The sequence below is a fragment of the Halichoerus grypus genome, chromosome 9, assembly GCF_964656455.1.
Source record: "Halichoerus grypus chromosome 9, mHalGry1.hap1.1, whole genome shotgun sequence".
Lineage (NCBI taxonomy): Eukaryota > Metazoa > Chordata > Mammalia > Carnivora > Phocidae > Halichoerus > Halichoerus grypus.
The window spans coordinates 52397136-52416430 of record NC_135720.1 but is presented as its reverse complement, the minus strand read 5'-3'; the positions used below and the strand labels follow the sequence as shown (position 1 = coordinate 52416430).

The 19295-nt window shown below is 38.1% G+C and overlaps 1 protein-coding gene across 2 annotated transcripts in view; it reads right to left on the bottom strand.

Annotated features, from left to right (window-relative positions):
- The window catches only part of SEC63 (SEC63 protein translocation regulator), a 68861-nt gene extending 50179 nt beyond the window's left edge, over positions 1-18682 (bottom strand). The window contains exons 1-2 of one of the 2 annotated variants that reach the window (XM_036080228.2): positions 18410-18682; positions 2556-2655 (exon numbers count right to left, since the gene is read on the bottom strand). In XM_036080228.2, coding sequence (XP_035936121.1) covers positions 2556-2655; positions 18410-18533 — 224 coding nt within the window. In that variant the 5' untranslated portion in view covers positions 18534-18682. The remainder of the gene's footprint in view (positions 1-2555; positions 2656-18409) is intronic. The other variant, XM_036080229.2, reaches the window with a different exon arrangement.
- Between the last annotated feature and the right edge of the window lie 613 nt (positions 18683-19295).

Here is a 19295-nt window from a genome sequence, read left to right as displayed (position 1 = left end):
AGATACAAATTTCTTTCCATCTAGCCAAAATAATGTTCTAATCCTTATTAAATACCTAATACTGCAAACTTCTTTCCATACTGCCTATATCCCCAAAGAGGAAAAGAATGCCCTACCTGGAACACTCCCACTTTTACCTAGCTATCTAGGGAGAGGTAATTAAGAACACAGGCTCTGGAAAACTACCTGAGATCAAATCCCACCCAGCTTGACCACTTCTTAACTTAGAGATCTTGGAAAGTTGCTTTGTCCTTTACAACTCAGTTTCCAATTTATAGAGTGGGTTTGAGAATTAAAAGAGATTAGGTATGTAAAGCACCTAGAAGGTATCTCACAGATAGTAAACAATTCCTGTTAGCTGTTCTCAGGATGTCTTACCCAATCTCAGCCCTGACCTCACTCGGAGAAGCCTTCTCTGTCTCAAGCCAGAAAGCCCTTCCTCTGCTCTGTCATGGCACACCCCTCACAGCCCTTACTAAACTCTATTATCATTACTTGTTTACTTGCCAGTTTCTCCCACAACTGTTAAGTTGCTGAACCACATCTATTTGTTAATCACAATATATCAGTTCCTGGTATATTACCTGACACATAAATAATCGGCACACAATGACTACTTATTGAATGAATAAGGAGAATAATTTACATAGTAATTTTTAACTCAAACCCAAAGTTTGCCATACCTTCGATATGCTACAGAACACTTGAAAATCTACAAGTTAATAATTCCACATTTTGTTTTGCCAATACCCCAAAAGGCTAAGAAAGCTCAGAAAACAAAGATAAAAGTAAAATTGAAAACCACTAAAACAAGACTTAAAAGCAAACAAGGGTAGCAGGGAGAGGAATCAAAACACCTAGGATATACTATACCCCACGACAGATGCTCTCCATGTTGCACCTGGCTCTCTAAGCTCAAGAATGAAGAGAGGATTAGAGAAGCTCGTCATAGAACCCCCCAGGCTGATGAAAACTGTAACAACCAATAACACTATGCTTTAATTTCCTGAAAGCCAAAGCAAAGGTGGAAACATAATGGATTTCATCATGATCTACACCCAATTTTTTAAAAACATATTTAGGTCCTGTGAAAAGATAAGCGTTTTTCCCTACATATAGCGTCAGTGATCAACTTGTGAAGTCTTGTGTTTTTACTCTAAGTATATTTTAAAGGTCATTTTGGAAGCAACTTCCTGAAATTAGAGCATCACACAATGACTGCTTAATTGTGAACAATGCTTTAAGGTTAAGCAGCACAAAGGTTTTGATGTTTCTGACCTTATCTAAATTGTTACCAGTTATCTATTTAATTCTTCCTCACTTATAAACATCCCTTAATTTGTGTTTCCATTTACATAAATCAGTTTACTAATCACTAAAGAGAACTTCACAGAGTTGGGTTTTTTCCTTGAAAACTGTGGTTCAGATACCCACAAAGTATTGACCAAAACCAAAAAAGGAAGAGATTAGGAGGCCACAACTATTTGCCTTGCTACCTCATAAAACTTTAAAATGAGAAGCAAAAGCAAAGAATAAACAGTGAACATAAAACTACTCTTCTAAACACTAATTTTGCCTTTTAGTTTCGCATCAATGAAGAACTCTTAACACCAAAGCTAAAATTTCCCTCCCTCTGCAAAGGAACCAAACTAGGCAGAGTAAAACCTTACCAAGAAAAACCATTTAAGCCCCCTGAAGTTACACAGATATGTTGAAAACTATCATCATCATTTAAACCAAAATTAAAAAATCAATGGCTCTACCTTTACTAATTATCACTGCTAGTTCTTCCCCTCCTATCTACTGGATAGATGGATATAAGTAATTCACAAGATACAATCCTCCAATAATAGCAACTCTTTCACCTTACAGATTCACCTACTACCTCAAAATTGATGACTCAGGGTGAAGACCCAAAGCCTAGGCTCTAAACCAGCATACCCCATAGCCTCACAAAACCAAATAAGCCTCCTCTAATTAAACATGCTAATGGCCTGTTTAATCAGATGGGCCTGCCAAAATAAAAGGTCCCCGGCTCTACCACTTCTAGCTCCAGGACCCTGGTCAAGTTACCTCATCTTCCTCTTAATTTCTTCATCTGACAAAATAGCAAGAACATCTACTTTGAAGTTAATAATAAAATTATGAGATAACACATAAAGCCCTAGCACAGCATCTGGCATACAGTATGTGCTCAATAAACTTTAATTATCACTATGAAATGCAAACTTGATTATGTCACCTCCCTGCTTTTGATAATCTTTAAAGATTCTCCCATAGTCTTTAAGACAAAATGCAAATCCTGACAAGATGCACAAGGTCTTCCTTCAGGATTTGACTTCCCTTTCTCCCTTCCTCCCCCAAGTCAGAAGTACATTCTCTCCTTTGAACTTCTAAATCACTGTTTAGAAAGCTCCCAAATTCACATCTTACTTCTACCTAAGGCTACAATTTCTTTAAACATATGTTTTATTTATCATTATACCCATATTTTATATGTTACCTAGCAAAGAGTAAGCACTAAGTATTTTTTTTTATTGAAACCAATTACTTACTTTACCGTAGGAATAATATTTGGCTGGGGTTTTAATAACCGTAAACGATACCACATACATCTTCCATATACTTTTCTGATATTCTTTAATCGAATTTGCTCTGTCAAAAAATAAATAAATAAATAAGGTGGTAAGTTAAAGCATTTTTCACATGAAGGCAAAACCAGTTAATACCATACTAACCTTCATTACCATGCTAAAATTTTACTGCAATATAAAAGACTACCTACTCAAATAACTTTTAAGAAAAATTGACAATATAGGTTAATTTTTCTGCCACTCAGAACAAATGATCTATGTGGAAAATCTTGTTCAACTACCAGGCAACCATTTTCATGCGAGACTTAAATAACTTCTAATTGAAAACACAAAAACTGACTTGAACCCAAAATATTTAGTCACATAATCAGCAATTTCTGAGAAATGCTCTCTTCCTTTCCCTTTTGCTATAGAAGGTACAAAAAGTATAAAATAGCTGAAACATGCAGCTTATTAAAGGAAGCTAAGCAGAAATGGTACTATTCAATTATGAGAATAATTACGTTAAATTAGAAAAGTCACCCAAACCCGTAAGAAGTTAAAATAGGTTCATATAGGAGTTATAAGAAAAGGCATTATTTTAGTCGCCAGGAAAAATCTGCAATTCAATTAAAGAGGAATTAAACCAAAGCCAAAATACCATGTATTGTTTTACTAAACTCACTACCATCACTTGAATAACTTTCCTAAGTTAAAAAAAAAATTAAGTTTTAAAATAAAAATGTATCTTTTCACGAAGATGGCATGCAGAAAGCAAAGGGAAAAAACCCTCCCCTTCCCAAAGCTGAAGCCAAAACAAAGGCTTGGAAGGCCAACAAGGCAACGCTAAAAGGCAACCCCAGCCCCACACACACAGACACACACACACACACACACACACACAAAAGATCTGCATGTCACCCACCTTCTGGTGGCCCAAGATACTCCAAAGGCAGCCCAAATATTTTCCCTGGAAGAGCAACAAGCTTGACCACTATGCCATCATCAAGTTCCCCCTGAGCAATGAGTCAGCCATGAAGAAGATAGAAGACAACAATAATTGTTGTGTTCATTATGGATGTCAAGGCCAACAAGCACCAGATCAAACAGATTATGAAGAAGCTCTATGACATTGAAAAGGGCCAAGGTCAACACCTGATCAGGCCTGATGGGAGAAGAAGGCATATGGTCCACTGGCTCCTGACTATAATGCTTTGGTTGTTGCCAACAAAACTGAGATCACCTACACTGAGTCCAGCTGGCTAATACTAAATAGAAATTTTTTCACAATACTAGAAACAACAAAACTGCAGTGCTTAAATGAGATGTTAAATAAGTAAAAGAACTTTGCATATAATAGAATGCTCCAAAGCCACCATGTAAGTAAGAACCCCAACTACCCTGTTACCACCAGGCTTTGAGGAAAGCACCCACATAGGAGAGGTATGTGGTAGGAGGTATCAGAACCAGGTGTGATGACAATGGATCCATATACGGGAAGGGGTGGTGACAGCAAAGGAGACTGGTAATATGCAGGGGGACTGATCAAATAAGTTAACATATAAAAGATAACTGGGGTCAGTTTTTCACTGTCAGAGAAGGGAGTTACACATATGAAAAAAATCGAAAATAACGAATCCTGTGGTACTGCATTGGAACTGAAGATTTCGGTATGAACTAGTATCTTTCAATGTAGAAATACAGATGTATTCTATACATATATATTCCCCAACAGTACTAAGGGAGCCTAGGAGCAGTGTGTAAGATCAATAGCAGTGAGCACATTAACACCCAGATCTAGTTTCTAAATACCACTCTCCACCAACAAGAACAAGGGATCCAAGTGTCTTTCCACAAAATATTACAAAAGGGAAAAGAATAATTTTACAGTGGGAAAATATGGTAGGCTGAACGACTGCCACCCAAAATGTCCACATCCTAATATCCTGAACTGGTGAATACATTATCTTACATAGCAAAAAAGACTTTACAGATCCAACCAAATTAAGATGAGATGGGGAGATGTATCCTACGTTATCTGGATGGGCACAATACAATCACAGGGATCCTTAAAAGGAGGATGCAGGAGGGTTAAAGACAAAGAAGGTGATATGACAATGGGAGCAGATGTTGGAGTGATGTCCTCTGAAGATGGAGGGAAGAGTCATAAGCCAAGGAACACAGGCTGTCTCTAGAAGCTAAAAAAAGGCAAGAAAACAGACTCAACTCTAGAGCTTCCAAGAAGAACCAGTTCTACCAACCCCATGATTAGCCCGGTGAAATTGATTTTGGACTTCCAGTCTGCTGAACTGTAAGAGAATAAATTTGTGTTGTAATAAGCCATTAAGGTTGTAGTAATCTGTTACAGCAGCAACAGGAAACTAATACAGAAAGCCTGGCAGACATTATCTTAATCAGGTGATCAGTGAACATCAACAGCAATGGGACAAAATGCAACCATATATGATCTGATAGAATGCAATAAGAGACACACAGAATCAGTTTTGTAAAATTCCTGCCTAAGATATATAACCTGAATCTAATCATGAGAAAACACCAGACAACCCGCAGGTTCATTCTACAAAATAATTGGCCTATAATCTTCAAAGTCAACAAGCTGAAGAACTGTTCCAGACTGAAGGAGATTAAAGAAACATGTCAACTAAACGTCATGTGTGATTCTGAACTGGATCTTTTGCTATAAAGAACTTCACTGAGACAAAACTTAAATAGGGTCTGAGAATGAAGTGGTAGTGATGTTAATTTTTTTATTTCCATGGTTAAATTATGGACACTTTTGAAAATATCACCCGTGATTTTTTAATCTGTATTTCATTAAATTAAGCCTCCACAGTCTTCCATTTTCAACTATAAAACCAAGGAAATGTTTGATAAGGTTATAAGAGCAACGCTGAAGTTTCTATTAACAGATGGCTTGATCTATTCAAAGGAATGATATTCTCCCAATGTCTCTGGCCCAAAAAAAAGTACACATGGTTTTCAGCCCCGTAGTTTTTCACAATGTGTACATGTACATTTTATGCCTCACTCTTCCAATCCAAAACTTAAATCTTAACTTTTTAGGATAATACTGAAGACAATCAATAAGTACTACAAGCTATGGTTTACACAGTAACACACTGGCATTTAGATTTCCAGCACAACTAAATATTGAGAGCACACATTCCAAATCTCTACATGAATGACCTCAAGTCAAAGTAAATATCACAAGTGAAGTCCTTCCAGACAGTTTTTTAGAAGACACTTAGGAAAAAAAAAAAAAGTTCATTTATAAACTTCTAGTTTGTACAATTACTAGTGTCATGGCCAGTAAAAATTATATTAATAATACCATTAACTTATAGTTTTTAAAGAAATCATCCACATTTATAGAAAAAGGAAATTACAAAGTCGTAAAACAATTCTGTGGTTTAAGAAACAATATAACATATTATGATTGCTCTCAGCAGCTGAACATAAAGTTTTTAAGTCTGTGGAAATAGTACAGGTTTGGGGGAAGGTTATTATGGTTGTTTTTCATAAGCTATACAATGTCTTTGCTAAAATAGTCACAACCATCTGTCCATACCAGAATGATCTGCCAGGGTGTAGTATATCTGAGTGAACTCTTAGCACCATATTCCTTGAAGCCAAAGAACTGAAAGAATGCTAGCCAGAATTGAAGTCTTCAAACCTGTTTGCCTGATTACAGCAAAAAGAATTTTTAAAAATCATATTATCTACTTGTAGATTTCTAATTTGGCATCTCAAATTTTTTATCAGAAGTCTGAAGAGTTGCAAAAGATGTCATTTTTGACATGGAGTTGACATTTTAAAATAAAATAGTTCCATCACTTTTAAACACACCAATGAAATCTAAATACCACAGCAATTTCATAGCCACCATCATCCATTTACAAAACTTCATGAACAAGCCAACCCCTCATTTTACTTCCCCCACATAATTTTATCCTAATGTAACATATTTTTATCCTGATAAGTCATTTCTTTTTTTTTTTTTTTAAAGATTTTATTTATTCATTTGACAGAGAGAGACACAGCGAGAGAGGGAACATAAGCAGGGAGAGTGGGAGAGGGAGAAGCAGGCGCCCCGCGGAGCAGGGAGCCCGATGCGGGGCTCAATCCCAGGACCCTAGGATCATGACCTGAGCCGAAGGCAGACGCTTAACGACTAAGCCACCCAGGCGCCCCATGATAAGTCATTTCTTATGATACTGACAAATGTCTCTTAAAATTAATTTTTATTCCCCGTGACTATTTTTTCCTAACTTTTTATTTCAAAAATCTTCAAACCTTCAGAAAAGTTCAAAGAATATTACAATGAACAATACCTTTCACCGAATATTAACATTTTGCAGCTCTTAGCCTTACCTCTAGTTTCCTTTTTCCCCTCCCACTCTTTTTTATCTGAACTATCTTCCTGTAAACTGCAGACATCAAGATGCCTCACCTCTAAATGCTTTAGCACATATTGCCAAAGAACATCAGTAAGTTTATCATACTCAGGTTTGACATCTATAAACTTTCAGATGTTAAAATGTGATGCTACTTTTTTGGTGTTATCAAGAAAACATAAATATTTTAAGTTGATAAATTACTAAAATGAGAGTAAAAGATCTGCTATGCTGTCACTTATAAGCTTATAAATATCCCATAAATACCAAAACTTATTTTTAAAAATGAAAAGTACATTTTTGCCAATCCGACACATCAGACAAAATAGCTTTATCTTCTAATTTAAGTATATTTTGTTGAAACTTGGAAGCTGCAGATTACCTTGAATCATTCAATTTATAGAAAACATACCCTATATAACCAAATTGGCAAAGGCAGCCCTCATTTTAATTAAATCAATTAGACAAATCAAACTTGGTCAAAAAAAAAGTATGACTTCATTTTTCAGTTCAAATAAATATATCAATATATATTTTGATATTGTGAAAATTATAAAAATCACTGAGAAACAAATTTTGGAATGCCTTATAATATAGATTACTTAAATTAACAAGGCTAAATGATATAGAGAGAACATAATTTATTTAAAAGAAAAAAGTACCACACTTCTCTTTCCAAAATTCAGTGACTACTAAAACTATTCCTAAATCCCTCGGGGGTCCAAGAAAATAGTACCAAGAGTTAAAAGGTTATATTCAATAATCCAAAAAGTCTAAAAGACATTATACATTAGTTTTCTAGCTACCCAAAGTCCTTCTGCAGCTAGTTGAGACTATATCACCTCACCATGATGATACTGGCTCACTCACTGTTGGGACAATTTCGTTTTATTAATTTTAAAAAATAGGAAAACACATTTTACTATAATAGTGCGGTTTGGTTCCCAGAATGCTGCAAAAGAGAAGAGGCATGAGAATGATAATCTGTTAGTGAAAAATTGAGACTCACTGCTCTAGACCTCCAAAACTATAGCTCACCTAAATCATCCTAATCTCAAAATACACTGAGAGAAACTAAAGCTTCTGTTATGATCTTAACTTGAATCTGAATAGGTAGCCAAAATGTGTCATTCTCAAGGTGAGGTCAGAACCATTTGGATTTGGGATGAACAGAGGACTGAGTAAACACTACTCACCACCACCAGTGCACACAATCACAGATTATCTAAATCGGAAGGTTTCAGAAACTTGGGTTCATCTGCCACCTACACACGAGAAGGAAATCTAGGTAACTTATTAAATGCTGTACTGAAAGTAAAAAACAGAATGGGCATATAGTATGGAATGGTTGTAAGTGTGTCAGTCGTTTACCCCCATGATCACATAGCTGACTGGGAGCTGTGGTTCACTGCTGCCCAGCATCATGAGAGTACTGTACCACGTACCGCCAGCCCAGAAAAAGACCAAAATTCAAAATTCGAAGCACAGTTTCCACTGAATGTGTATCAATTTCACACTTTACAGTCCAAATATCATAAGTTGAACCATTATGACCCGGGACCATCCGTATGATATTTTATAGTATGTGATTTTTTAAATATGCAACTAAAATTTTTTAATTAAACATTTTAAGTAGAAAAGACATCGTCTGTAAAAGGATAAATAAGCAAGGTGGCCAAAAACTATTTTCATCTCATTAAGAAATAGGAGAATATTAAGTCAAGATCTTGTCACTTCTCTGCTTAAAAACCTTCAATAGCTTCCCATTGAACTTAAAATCCAAGCTTCTTACCCTGGCTTACAAACATGCTCTGCACCCCAGCCCCCTCTCTGACTTTATCCCAGATTATTCTCTTCAGCTGGCAAACTCCCGCCACTCTGGTCTTCTCTGTTCATGGACTATGACCAACTTGTTTTTGGCTTAAAGGCTCTTGTACACACACAACTGTTCATCCAGGCAGTAACAGGCTTTTCCCGCCCAATTCCGATCTCTGAATGACTGGCTTCCTTACATCACTCAGCTTGAAGGAACATTCCCAAGAAGACTTTCTCTGAATATCCTACTTCTCTATACAGTATATATCACTATCTAATATTTTACTGTTTACATGTAGTATGTCAATCATCTCCCCCACACTAGGAGGTAAGCTTCAAGAGAATAGAGATCCCACCTACATTGTTTACCCCACATTCCACTGCCTAACACAATGCCTGGCAAATAGTACATGCCTAATAAATATTTGTTAAATGCATGAATTTTCTCATTAAGATGTCCTAATAATCCTGGGGATATATATGTACGTATTATACTTAAAAAACTGAGGCTCAGAGAAGTTAAGTAACTTGCCTACAGTTACAAATGGTACAAAGGAATAGCAAATAATCACTAAAGAATAGATATAGGATAAGGAAAATAAAAGTGAAAATAAACTATTGGGACTACACCAAAATAAAAAGCTTTTGCACAGCAAAAGGATTTGAATGGACATTTCTCCAAAGAACATACACAAATGGCCAACAGACAAAGGAAATGATGCTCAACATCATTAGCTACTAGGGAAATGCAAATCAAAACCATAGTGAAATACCACTTCATCACATCTATTACAATGGCTACAATTTTTTAAAAAAGAAAAATAAGTGTTGAAGAGTATATGCAGAAATTGGAACCCATGTATGCTGCTGGTAGAAATGTAAATGGTGCAGCTACTGTGGCAAACAGTTTGGCAGTTCCTCAAAAAGCTAAACATAGAATTACCATATGACCTGGCAATTCCACTCCTAGGAATATACCCAAAAGAACTGAAAGTAAGTACTTAGACAGATACCTGTATGGCAATGTTCACTACAGCATTATTCACAATAGACAAAGAGGGGAAACAACCCAAGTGTTCATCAACAGGTGAATAAAAATGTGGTATATCCATACAATGGAATATTATTCAGCCATAAAAAGAATGAAGTTCTGATACATACTACAACATGGATGAATCCTGAAAACATTATGCTAAATGAAATAAGCTAGACACAAAAGGACAAATATTGTATGATTCCACCTACATGAGGTATCTAGAATAGGCAAATTTATAGAGACAAATAATAAATTAGAGTTTTTCAGGGGCTGTAGGAAAGAAAGAATGGGGAGTTACTGCTCAACAGGTAGAGTTTGGGGTGATGAAAAATGTAAACAGCAGTGATGGCTGCACAACATTGTAAATGTAATTAATGTTATTGAATTGTTCATTTAAAATGGCTAAAACTAGGGCACCTGGGTGGCTCAGTCGTTAGGCGTCTGCCTTCGGCTCAGGTCATGATCCCAGGGTCCTGGGATCGAGTCCCACACTGGGCTCCCTGCTTGGCAGGAAGCCTGCTTCTCCCTCTCCCACTCCCCCTGCTTGTGTTCCTGCTCTCACTATCTCTCTCTCTGTCAAATAAATAAATAAAATCTTAAAAAAAAAAATAAAAATAAAAAAAATAAAATGGCTAAAACTATAAATTTTACATTATATATACCTTACCAACATAATTAAAAAAAAAAAAAAGAAAGATTCCACCTCAGTAACATCTCAAGTATGTCACTTATCTTCCTATTGCCACGACCACTGTTCAGGCCCTCATTATCTCCTGTCTGCTTCTTAATCTCTGTTCTTTCTCATTCTATGAGATGTTATTACATTAATTCATATACACCACAACTGTAAAAATACATTCTAAAATGTCCCAAAATGACATACTGTCAACCAAATCACACATAAACTCTTCAGCTAGGCATATAAGATTCTCCACCATATGACTTAAATCAACTTTTCCGGCCTTTTCTCACTTATTCCCTGAATGAATTCTGCTTCAACTGATCTGTACTTTGAATACATTCCATGCTTTCCAGCCTCTGTACTTTTCCTCATGTGATTTTTTTTTATTTAAGATTTTATTTTTAAGTAATCTCTACACCCAACGTGGGGCTTCAAACTCATGACTCTGAGATCAAGAGTCACATGCTGAACCAACTGAGCCAGCCAGGTGCCTCCCTCATGTGATTTCTTTGCACTACCAACCCCACCATTCTACCCATTAAATCTTTCTTATCCTTTAATAGTTTAGTCAAAATACCTCTAGATCCCCACTATCATTCCCAACCAGATGTAAATACTTAATCTAGCTAACTTCCACAGCACTTGTTTTCACTTTTCTTACATTTCCTTTGTTGTGCTCTGGATATAATAATTCATGTATTTGTCTAATCCTAATCCTCCCACCCTACCTGGATTGCAAATGCTATCAAAATAAAATCTTGTAAACAAGATATACACTGCATTCATATTCTTATCTTCTGCCTTCCCAGTATAGGCAAACAGTGAAGGTTCAATCAATAACTACTAGATTTAACTAAACAAGCAAAAAACCTAAAGCCAAAAAAATCTGGAATCTACATGAGAAAATCCCTTCCATCCATACTGACACAAACACAATTCTCAAAATGTAAGAAACACCTTCTTAAGAGAATGAATAACCAATAACACTTTTCAAAGAAACAATGTGATGGTGAGATGGTGCAGATAGTCTGATGATAGTAAACATTCTTTAAAATGAAGTCCAATTACAATATAGATATATTTGTTGTGACCTCCTCTATGTCTAAATAAAAAGTATGACTAAGGGAACAAATATCTGAGAAAATGAAAATAAGCCTATCTTTGTTTTTCAGGTTCTTCCAAGATCAAGCAAGTATGCAAAATGACCTTTAAATAAAAACAATTGTACGCAATGCATTTACTAATCCATTGTTTGTCACCACATCTACAAAGCCTAAATGTTGTACCATAATTCATACTGCCAACGTGCCTGCTGGTCCCCTCTACTGTGTAGGACTTAAGTGCACATACAGTACATGTCTGATACCCCTTTCTGTCAGGATAGAACACAGAGGGGAATGACTTTATTTTAAAATGACTCAAACTGGGGCACCTGGGTGGCTCAGTTGGTTAAGCATCTGCCTTCCCCTCAAGTCATGATCCCAGGGTTCTGGGATGGAGCCCCTCGCATCTCCCTCTCCCACACCCCGACCCCCACCCCCGCTCATACTCTCTCTTGCTCTCTCAAATAAAAAAATAACCTTAAAATAAATAAATAAAATGACTCAAACTTCTCAGATCTCTAGTATCCCTTCAAGATCTAAAGTCTTAGGAAGAATATATGCTCTAAATAAAGTATGAACATTCATAAAATATTCTCCTGTGAACACAAAGCTGATATTAGCCAGTTTTTTTCTGTTAAAATCCACTCAACAAGAGCTTGAGATAATCAACTCTACTGTAATTAGAAATCAAGATAAATCAATAAATAAGGCCAATATTTCATTTTAAATAAAAATGATCATCCCCATCTTTTTCCCTGCACTCAATCCCCAAACTGATAAAAGTAGGTTATTATTGAGCCAAACACCAAACAGCTTTTAAGAGAGGGAGAAATAAGCAAAGACAGAAATAAGTGAAAATTCAAAATCTGCACTCCACTCTCATTCCCTCCAAGGTACTTCTATATTCCATATAAATAGTCCAAGCTGTCTTAGAATTCTCTTTCTAATCTGCCCATTCCCCTACATTTCAATGGACTAATAAGCCTCTGAAATGGACTCCTCCTCCATCTAGTTTTTCCCTACCCAGCAACCACCACCTTCCACCCTCTTCTGCCAAATCATTCTCCACACAATGCTCCACAAAAGCAAAACTGACCAAGTCATTACCCTACTTTAAAAACTCTACTGTCTACCCAATATCTTACAAGATAAAATATAAGCTTCCTAAAATGGCAAAACTGACCATGTCATTAACTATTTAGAAACTTCCACTGTTTACCCAATAACTTACAAAACAAAGTATAAGCTTCCTTAAAATGGCTGATTTACTCTTAAGGGCACATTAAATTTTTACCATTTATTGAACATCTCCATGCTTTTGCATATACTTTCTCCTACATAAGGAATACACTTCCCCACTTACCCTTTATGACCTATCTCAAATCACCTTCTCTGCATGAAACACCCAAATCCCCAAACAGAATTATTCATTCCTTCTTCTGTGCTCCCACAGCACTTTCCACTTACCATTTTAATACTTACTATAATGCGCTATATTAATTACAGAAAGCAGTATAAGAGTAACGGCTAACAAGAAAAACTCTAGCATTAAAACAGGTTTGGATCCAACACCCAATCTTCCAACCAGAGGCTATATGGGTTTAGGTAAATTGGCTTCCTTCTCTAGGACTTAGTTTTCTCATTAGTAAAACTGGGATAATACCCGAGTCTAGCTCAAAGTGCTATTGTGAGTGCTTTCAGCATACCCACCTTGGGGATAGCAAATATTCAAATGGACAGCAGCAGAGCTGAGATGAGGACAATCACTATTATCTGTCTCAAGCTGGAGGGGGGTGTAGGGCCTTCCCCACCAAGAGGAAGGACCATGTTTAAAGTCATCCCCACAGGATGAAAAAAAGAAAGGTACATACACCAAAATGTTTCATTACCTCTGGGTGATGGGATTACAAGCAATGTTTGTTCTGTTTTTGTGTGTGTGTGCTTTTCTGCACTGTGTATATACAACTTATTAAGAAAAATGTTATATGCGCTGAAAAGATCTGATCCATCACCTAGAAGCAGCATCTAGCACAGAGTTAATGCCCTATAAATATCTACTAAATGAAGGAATTTCTACACTGTGTTTGGTTTTGCAAGCATGTTTATATGCATTTATTGCTTTGCTTCTCATAATCACTTCTTATAGGGCATATTATTATTATTGTACCTAGAAAATAAGACTGAGTTCAGAAATAACAAAATAGGGACTGGGCTGGAACTTAAAACCAAAACTTCTAACTTTCCAAATTCAGAGTTTTCTTACTACACTAGTAAGCACTAAAAGTGGACTCCTACTCACATTCCCATCAGAAAGCTGAATCACTTGTACACTGCTTGAGAGGGGGCAAGCAAAGAATAAAGAAATGTAACTTTTTTTAAAGTTTCATTAATCCTTTCAAACCATGGGGAAAAAACCTGAGTACAGTATATCTATTTGTTTAATCCTCATTTTAATTCTGTAAAACAAAAAACTCACTGTCTCTATTTTATAGATGAGTAAACTAAAAACACAGAAGTTAAATAACTTGCCTAAGATCACACTGTTAGCAAAGCAGCAGATCCAGACAGGTTTCAAAACCAGGCAGTTTTGAAAAAGATACGGGGTAAGGTCAAATAAGTTTAAAAAAAATACAGTCAAGGAGTTGAAAAAACAAAAACTTGGAAAAGGTAATGATATAATTTATCTCAATTCAAAGGATCAATAAGCCTTCACCTATGGGACAAATAAAAGCATGTTCTTGATTATCTGAAATTCTAATAATTACAAGCAGTTTCCTCTTGTCAAATACCATTGTAAACCTATATTATTAACGTTGTTTTAAGATATATATTCGGCTTTCAACTACAGGAACTTTACAGCACTGTTCTACAATAAGTGCTTCTTAACTATGTAAAACAAAAAGGCTAAGTAAGGCATTAGTGATTTTTGTTTTTTAGCAAAGAGCACATATAAAAATACACCATCTCCCAAAATGACAACTCCGGCAAAAGACCACTACCAAGGGAGTTCTCCCCTTTGCTAGCTACAATTTACAATCACATAGGGACCTTTTAAAAAACCAATACACAGCACCCACTCCAGACCAATTAAATCAGAATATCTGGGGGTGGGTAAAAGTGTTTTTAAAAGCTCCCCAAGTGATTCTAATGTGGAGCCAGGGTTGAGAACCACTGTTTTAAGGAAATCTAAACCCTCTGTTATTACTTCATCCAGAGCTTTTGTCCATAATGGTCTGAAAAAGTATTCAGTCAACTTATTCAGCCAATTTGCAAACAACCAGGAGAGTAAGATAAATAGGACCCCTCAACTACTAAAAGGGGTATTAATTGTGTGCACTTAGCCCAGATTAGACAAAAATCGAGGCAAAAGGATTCCATTAGTGTTCCGGATAATAGAGTAACTTCAATTAACATATCAAATATGCCAATGACCAAGCTACTTCTATTTCTCAAACCCTAGATTTTACCGTCTGTGAAATGGTGCCATGCTAATGGACTCAAGAGCCCAATAATTCCAGAAGAGCAACACTGAAACAACTAAACCTTGAAACTAAAAGACCCACATGTATCATCTTTTTAAAAAACTAAACAAAGATTACTTACACTGGACTTTAAAAATGTATACTTACTGGCAAAGAAAACCTTTTCATGCTTTCCTACAGAGAGTATCTCTGAAAAGTCAAGATTGCCATAAGAACTCTGAAATTCAAACTCCTATGCCAACATTTTTGTATTTGGTTACTTATAGTTTCACAGGAAAATGAAATAAAATAAGCTTCAAAATCAAGTATTAAAATATCCTGTTGTGGGGCGCCTGGGTGGCTCAGATGGTTAAGCATCTGCCTTCGGCTCAGGTCATGATCTCAGGGTCCTGGGATCGAGTCCCGCATCGGGCTCCCTGCTCCTTGGGAGCCTGCTTCTCCCTCTGCCTCTCTCTCTCTCTGTCTCTCATGAATAAATAAATAAAATCTTAAAAAAATAAAATAAAATAAAATATCCGGTTGTGTTAATCAAAAATATTACTACAGGTCCACATCCTTTTTTCAAAACCCTTGAGGAAATATGTATTTCAGAATTGTTAAGATTTCAGAAAGACAGTACAGTGTCTCTACCTTTACAAGCCCTCGAGGGTCTAAAACAGCAGCAATAATCAAACAAATTAATATTCCAAATTAATATGCCATATTAATGACTATTTTCTAAGTGAGAAGAATCAAGATTTTAAGTAGCCTCCTGTTGATACAAGTCACCAAATTATTTTGCTGCAAACATCTGAAAAAAAAAAAAACCTTTTTCAGAGCTTTGGGTGAACCTAATAATTCTAAGATTTCTCTTTGATATTCAAGACATTGCAAACTGAACTTCAGAAAAAAGTCATTATGATAAAAACATCCTTTTAATAGCACTGTAATCCTAAAGAAACAACTCAATTATGGTAGATACACAAAAATAGTCCAAGTGGTGTCCACCAATTTTCATGATGATTAGAATAGCATTTAAGGGGCGCCTGGGTGGCTCAGTCGGTTAAGCGGCTGCCTTCGGCTCAGGTCATGATCCCGGGGTCCTGGGATCGAGCCCCGCGTCGGGCTCCCTGCTCAGTGGAGAGTCTGCTTCTCCCTCTCCCTCTGCCTTCCTCTCTGCCTGCCTCTCTGCCTACTTGTGCGCTCTCTCTCTCTCTCGATCTCTGTCAAATAAATAAATAAAATCTTTAAAAAAAAAAAAAAAAGAATAGCATTTAAGTGTCCACCTTAATCTTCACAGTGCAGTTGTGAGCAAAACCAAACAAATACATCAACACATGCACATTTACTAAGGCAAGCCTGAAGCAGAGAGCCAGAGGTAAAGTAGGGGCAAATCAACACCTTTCTATCTAGCAATATGGAGACAACAGAGGACTTTGAAGCTAAGCAGACTGAGCTCCACCACGAAGAAGAAAGTTACTTAAGCTCTCTAAACTCCAGTTTCTTCACATAAGGATAGAGATAATAATAATAGTACCTACTTCAATGTGTTTTAAGAGGATTAAATAAAGTGACATTTGAAGGCCATAACTTATAGTCACTATTAATTCCCTACCACTTTTCCAAAGACCAACTATATGCTGAAGGAGCTCAAGTATAACTTGCCTGTAAGTTATCAGGCAAATTTCATAATTTCATAAATAAAACCCACCACAAAAATAGGACTTTCAAATTTCAGAAATCCAGTGTAGATTAAAATGACTAATTTCTGAAACCAGCAGCTTCTCGTAACACATTCTAACCAAACCTACCTACTCTCCCAATACCCTTTTGTCTTCCACACAACCAGATGCACACACAAAGGGTTAAGTGAAAATAAACTACTATACTGAAAAGTGCATTTTTAATTCAAAATAAAATTATTAGAATGGCCTAGGTTTTGCAGATAAGGGAAACCATTACAATATTAAGACTTAATCATTTATATACAACCACTGTCCAAAGAACCCATTTAAATTTAAATACACTTAGGAAAAGAAGGCACAAGAGTCCAAAATCCAATTTTCATAAACTGTCCACTGAATAAGAAAACTGGTAACTTTGGGCAGATTTCTGCACCTAATGGATATTTAAACTATAGAATGTACTAAAAAATGGAATCCTTTGTTATTTATCCTAAACTCAATTTAATTCCATTATGTAACTCAAGAATTTTACAGGGCATTTGAGTCAGTCTTAAAGCATAACAAGTTCTGAGCTGATTCAATGCTTCACTGTTAACAATCTCCCCCAAACAGAATATATAACCTGGACAACCTAGACTTCCACCACACCCAACTTCAAAGAAGACGCTTAATCAAGTTAGCGTACCTCCTTTCCCTAAATGTTAATACTCAAAACCTACTAGTTACTGTTAAATAACCTATTAGGGCCTGGCAGTTCCATCAGCTTTAAGATTATCACTTGTCATATATCCTAGTACAGTGCAACATAAAATGCCTCCAAAAGAATCTATATTATTTTGTGTTCTAATCCCACGTGTTTAATGTCTAAAGATTTAGAACTAAAAGCGAATGGACCAGCTACCTAACTACCTACTAGACTTAATCCTTCATACTTGCACTTTTTCCGCCATAAACAGGAAACTCCAAAGAAAAGGAAATAGAGAACAGCCTATTGTTGCTAAGGGGAATAACTGCATTGCTTCCAACCCCACAGTGTTAGTGAACAAATGAAAGAGCAACAGGGGAAAGGGACGGGGGGAGGGGCGACTGGTGAGCTCAGTTGGGAGTCCAAAGCATGCCACCCAGCTCAGACGGTGCCCAAAACATCTGTAACGACAGCTGCAAGAGGGAAACAGGGGTGTGAGGGAAGAGGACTCTGGCTAAGGGGCTCAGAGTTGCCTGCACATTCGGCTTCCTCCTTTGCCAACTCTTCTCTCACCTCCCAATTCCCATCCTCCCCATCCCATCCTGCTCCCTCCATATAGAAAAATAACCAATAAAATCAGAGGCAGAGAAGACAAAGAGGCAGGAGGAGGCTGCAAGGAGCGCCCAGAACAATGGGTTAGAGGGAGCGAAGCGAAACTCCTGAAAAAGACAATGAAACGGGGGATGGAGAGGAGCTCCGAGAGGAACCGAGGGAAACACCGCCGAGCCGGGCCCCGCCAGCGGCGGACGCCTGGACGCTAGGTTCGGCCGGGCTGGATGATCACCCCGACGCTGGGGGCTGGGCTGGGCTGGGCTGGGCTGGGCGGGGGCGGCGCGGCCCAGAGGGGCCGGCGGGGCCTGCGCGGGTCCGCGGGCAGCTGCCGGCAAGACTCACCGGCATTCTGGTCTCGGGGCCAGAGGTAGTATGTGGCCGGGATCACGATGAGCCCCACGAATGAGGTGAGGAAATAGAAGAAGGTGTTCCCGCTGTCATCGTACTGGAACTGCTGTCCCGCCATGGCACCCCCCCCTCCGCCTCTCTCTTCTCACCACCGCCGCCACGACCCCGCTCTGCGCTCCAGCACCCAGCACCCCTGCCCTGTGTGGCGTAACTCGGACGCTGCCGCCGCCTCTCCTCCCCGCCCCCACGCTACTCTCAGGGACACGCCGCTGCCACCGCCGCTGCCGTCGCCAACTCTCGCGAGAAGAGATAGTTCCCGCCCCGTTCGGTTTTTCCCTCCCTCTGACTCTCCCCTACACACTTGCTAAGGGAGACGTGGCGCGCGCAGCCGTGGAACTCAGAGATGTCCCGCCCTTGATCCCGCCCCCAAGCCACAGCCCCGCCCCCCGCGCTTCTGTAGATCCTCCCCTAGAGCTCCGCCCCTAGCCTTAGAGTTCACCCGCTCTCCCCGCCCTTTTTCCTCCTCCTCCTTTCCCAGCGTCCCACCAGGGTCTCGGGGGTCCCAGCAAAGACTCGCGGAACAGTGGGTGCGCGCGGTTCACCTGGCTGCTCCTGGAGCCGCAGCTTTTCTGAGCAGAGCTGAGGCTTCCTTGCTTCTCCCTTCTCCCATCCTTACCTCACCTTGTCTGCCCTCTCGCTTATTTAATTTCCCTGGTTGATAATACTTCTTTAGGTTCCAGATCCGTTCCTCCAGTCCGCACATTTTGAAAACAAGGGTCATTCAGAATTGGGCGGCGCGGGTGGGGGCGGGGGGTTGTTGTGGTTTGTTTGCAAAGTAATGTTTGCTACCAAAAGACTGCGATCTACACTGCGCCCATTT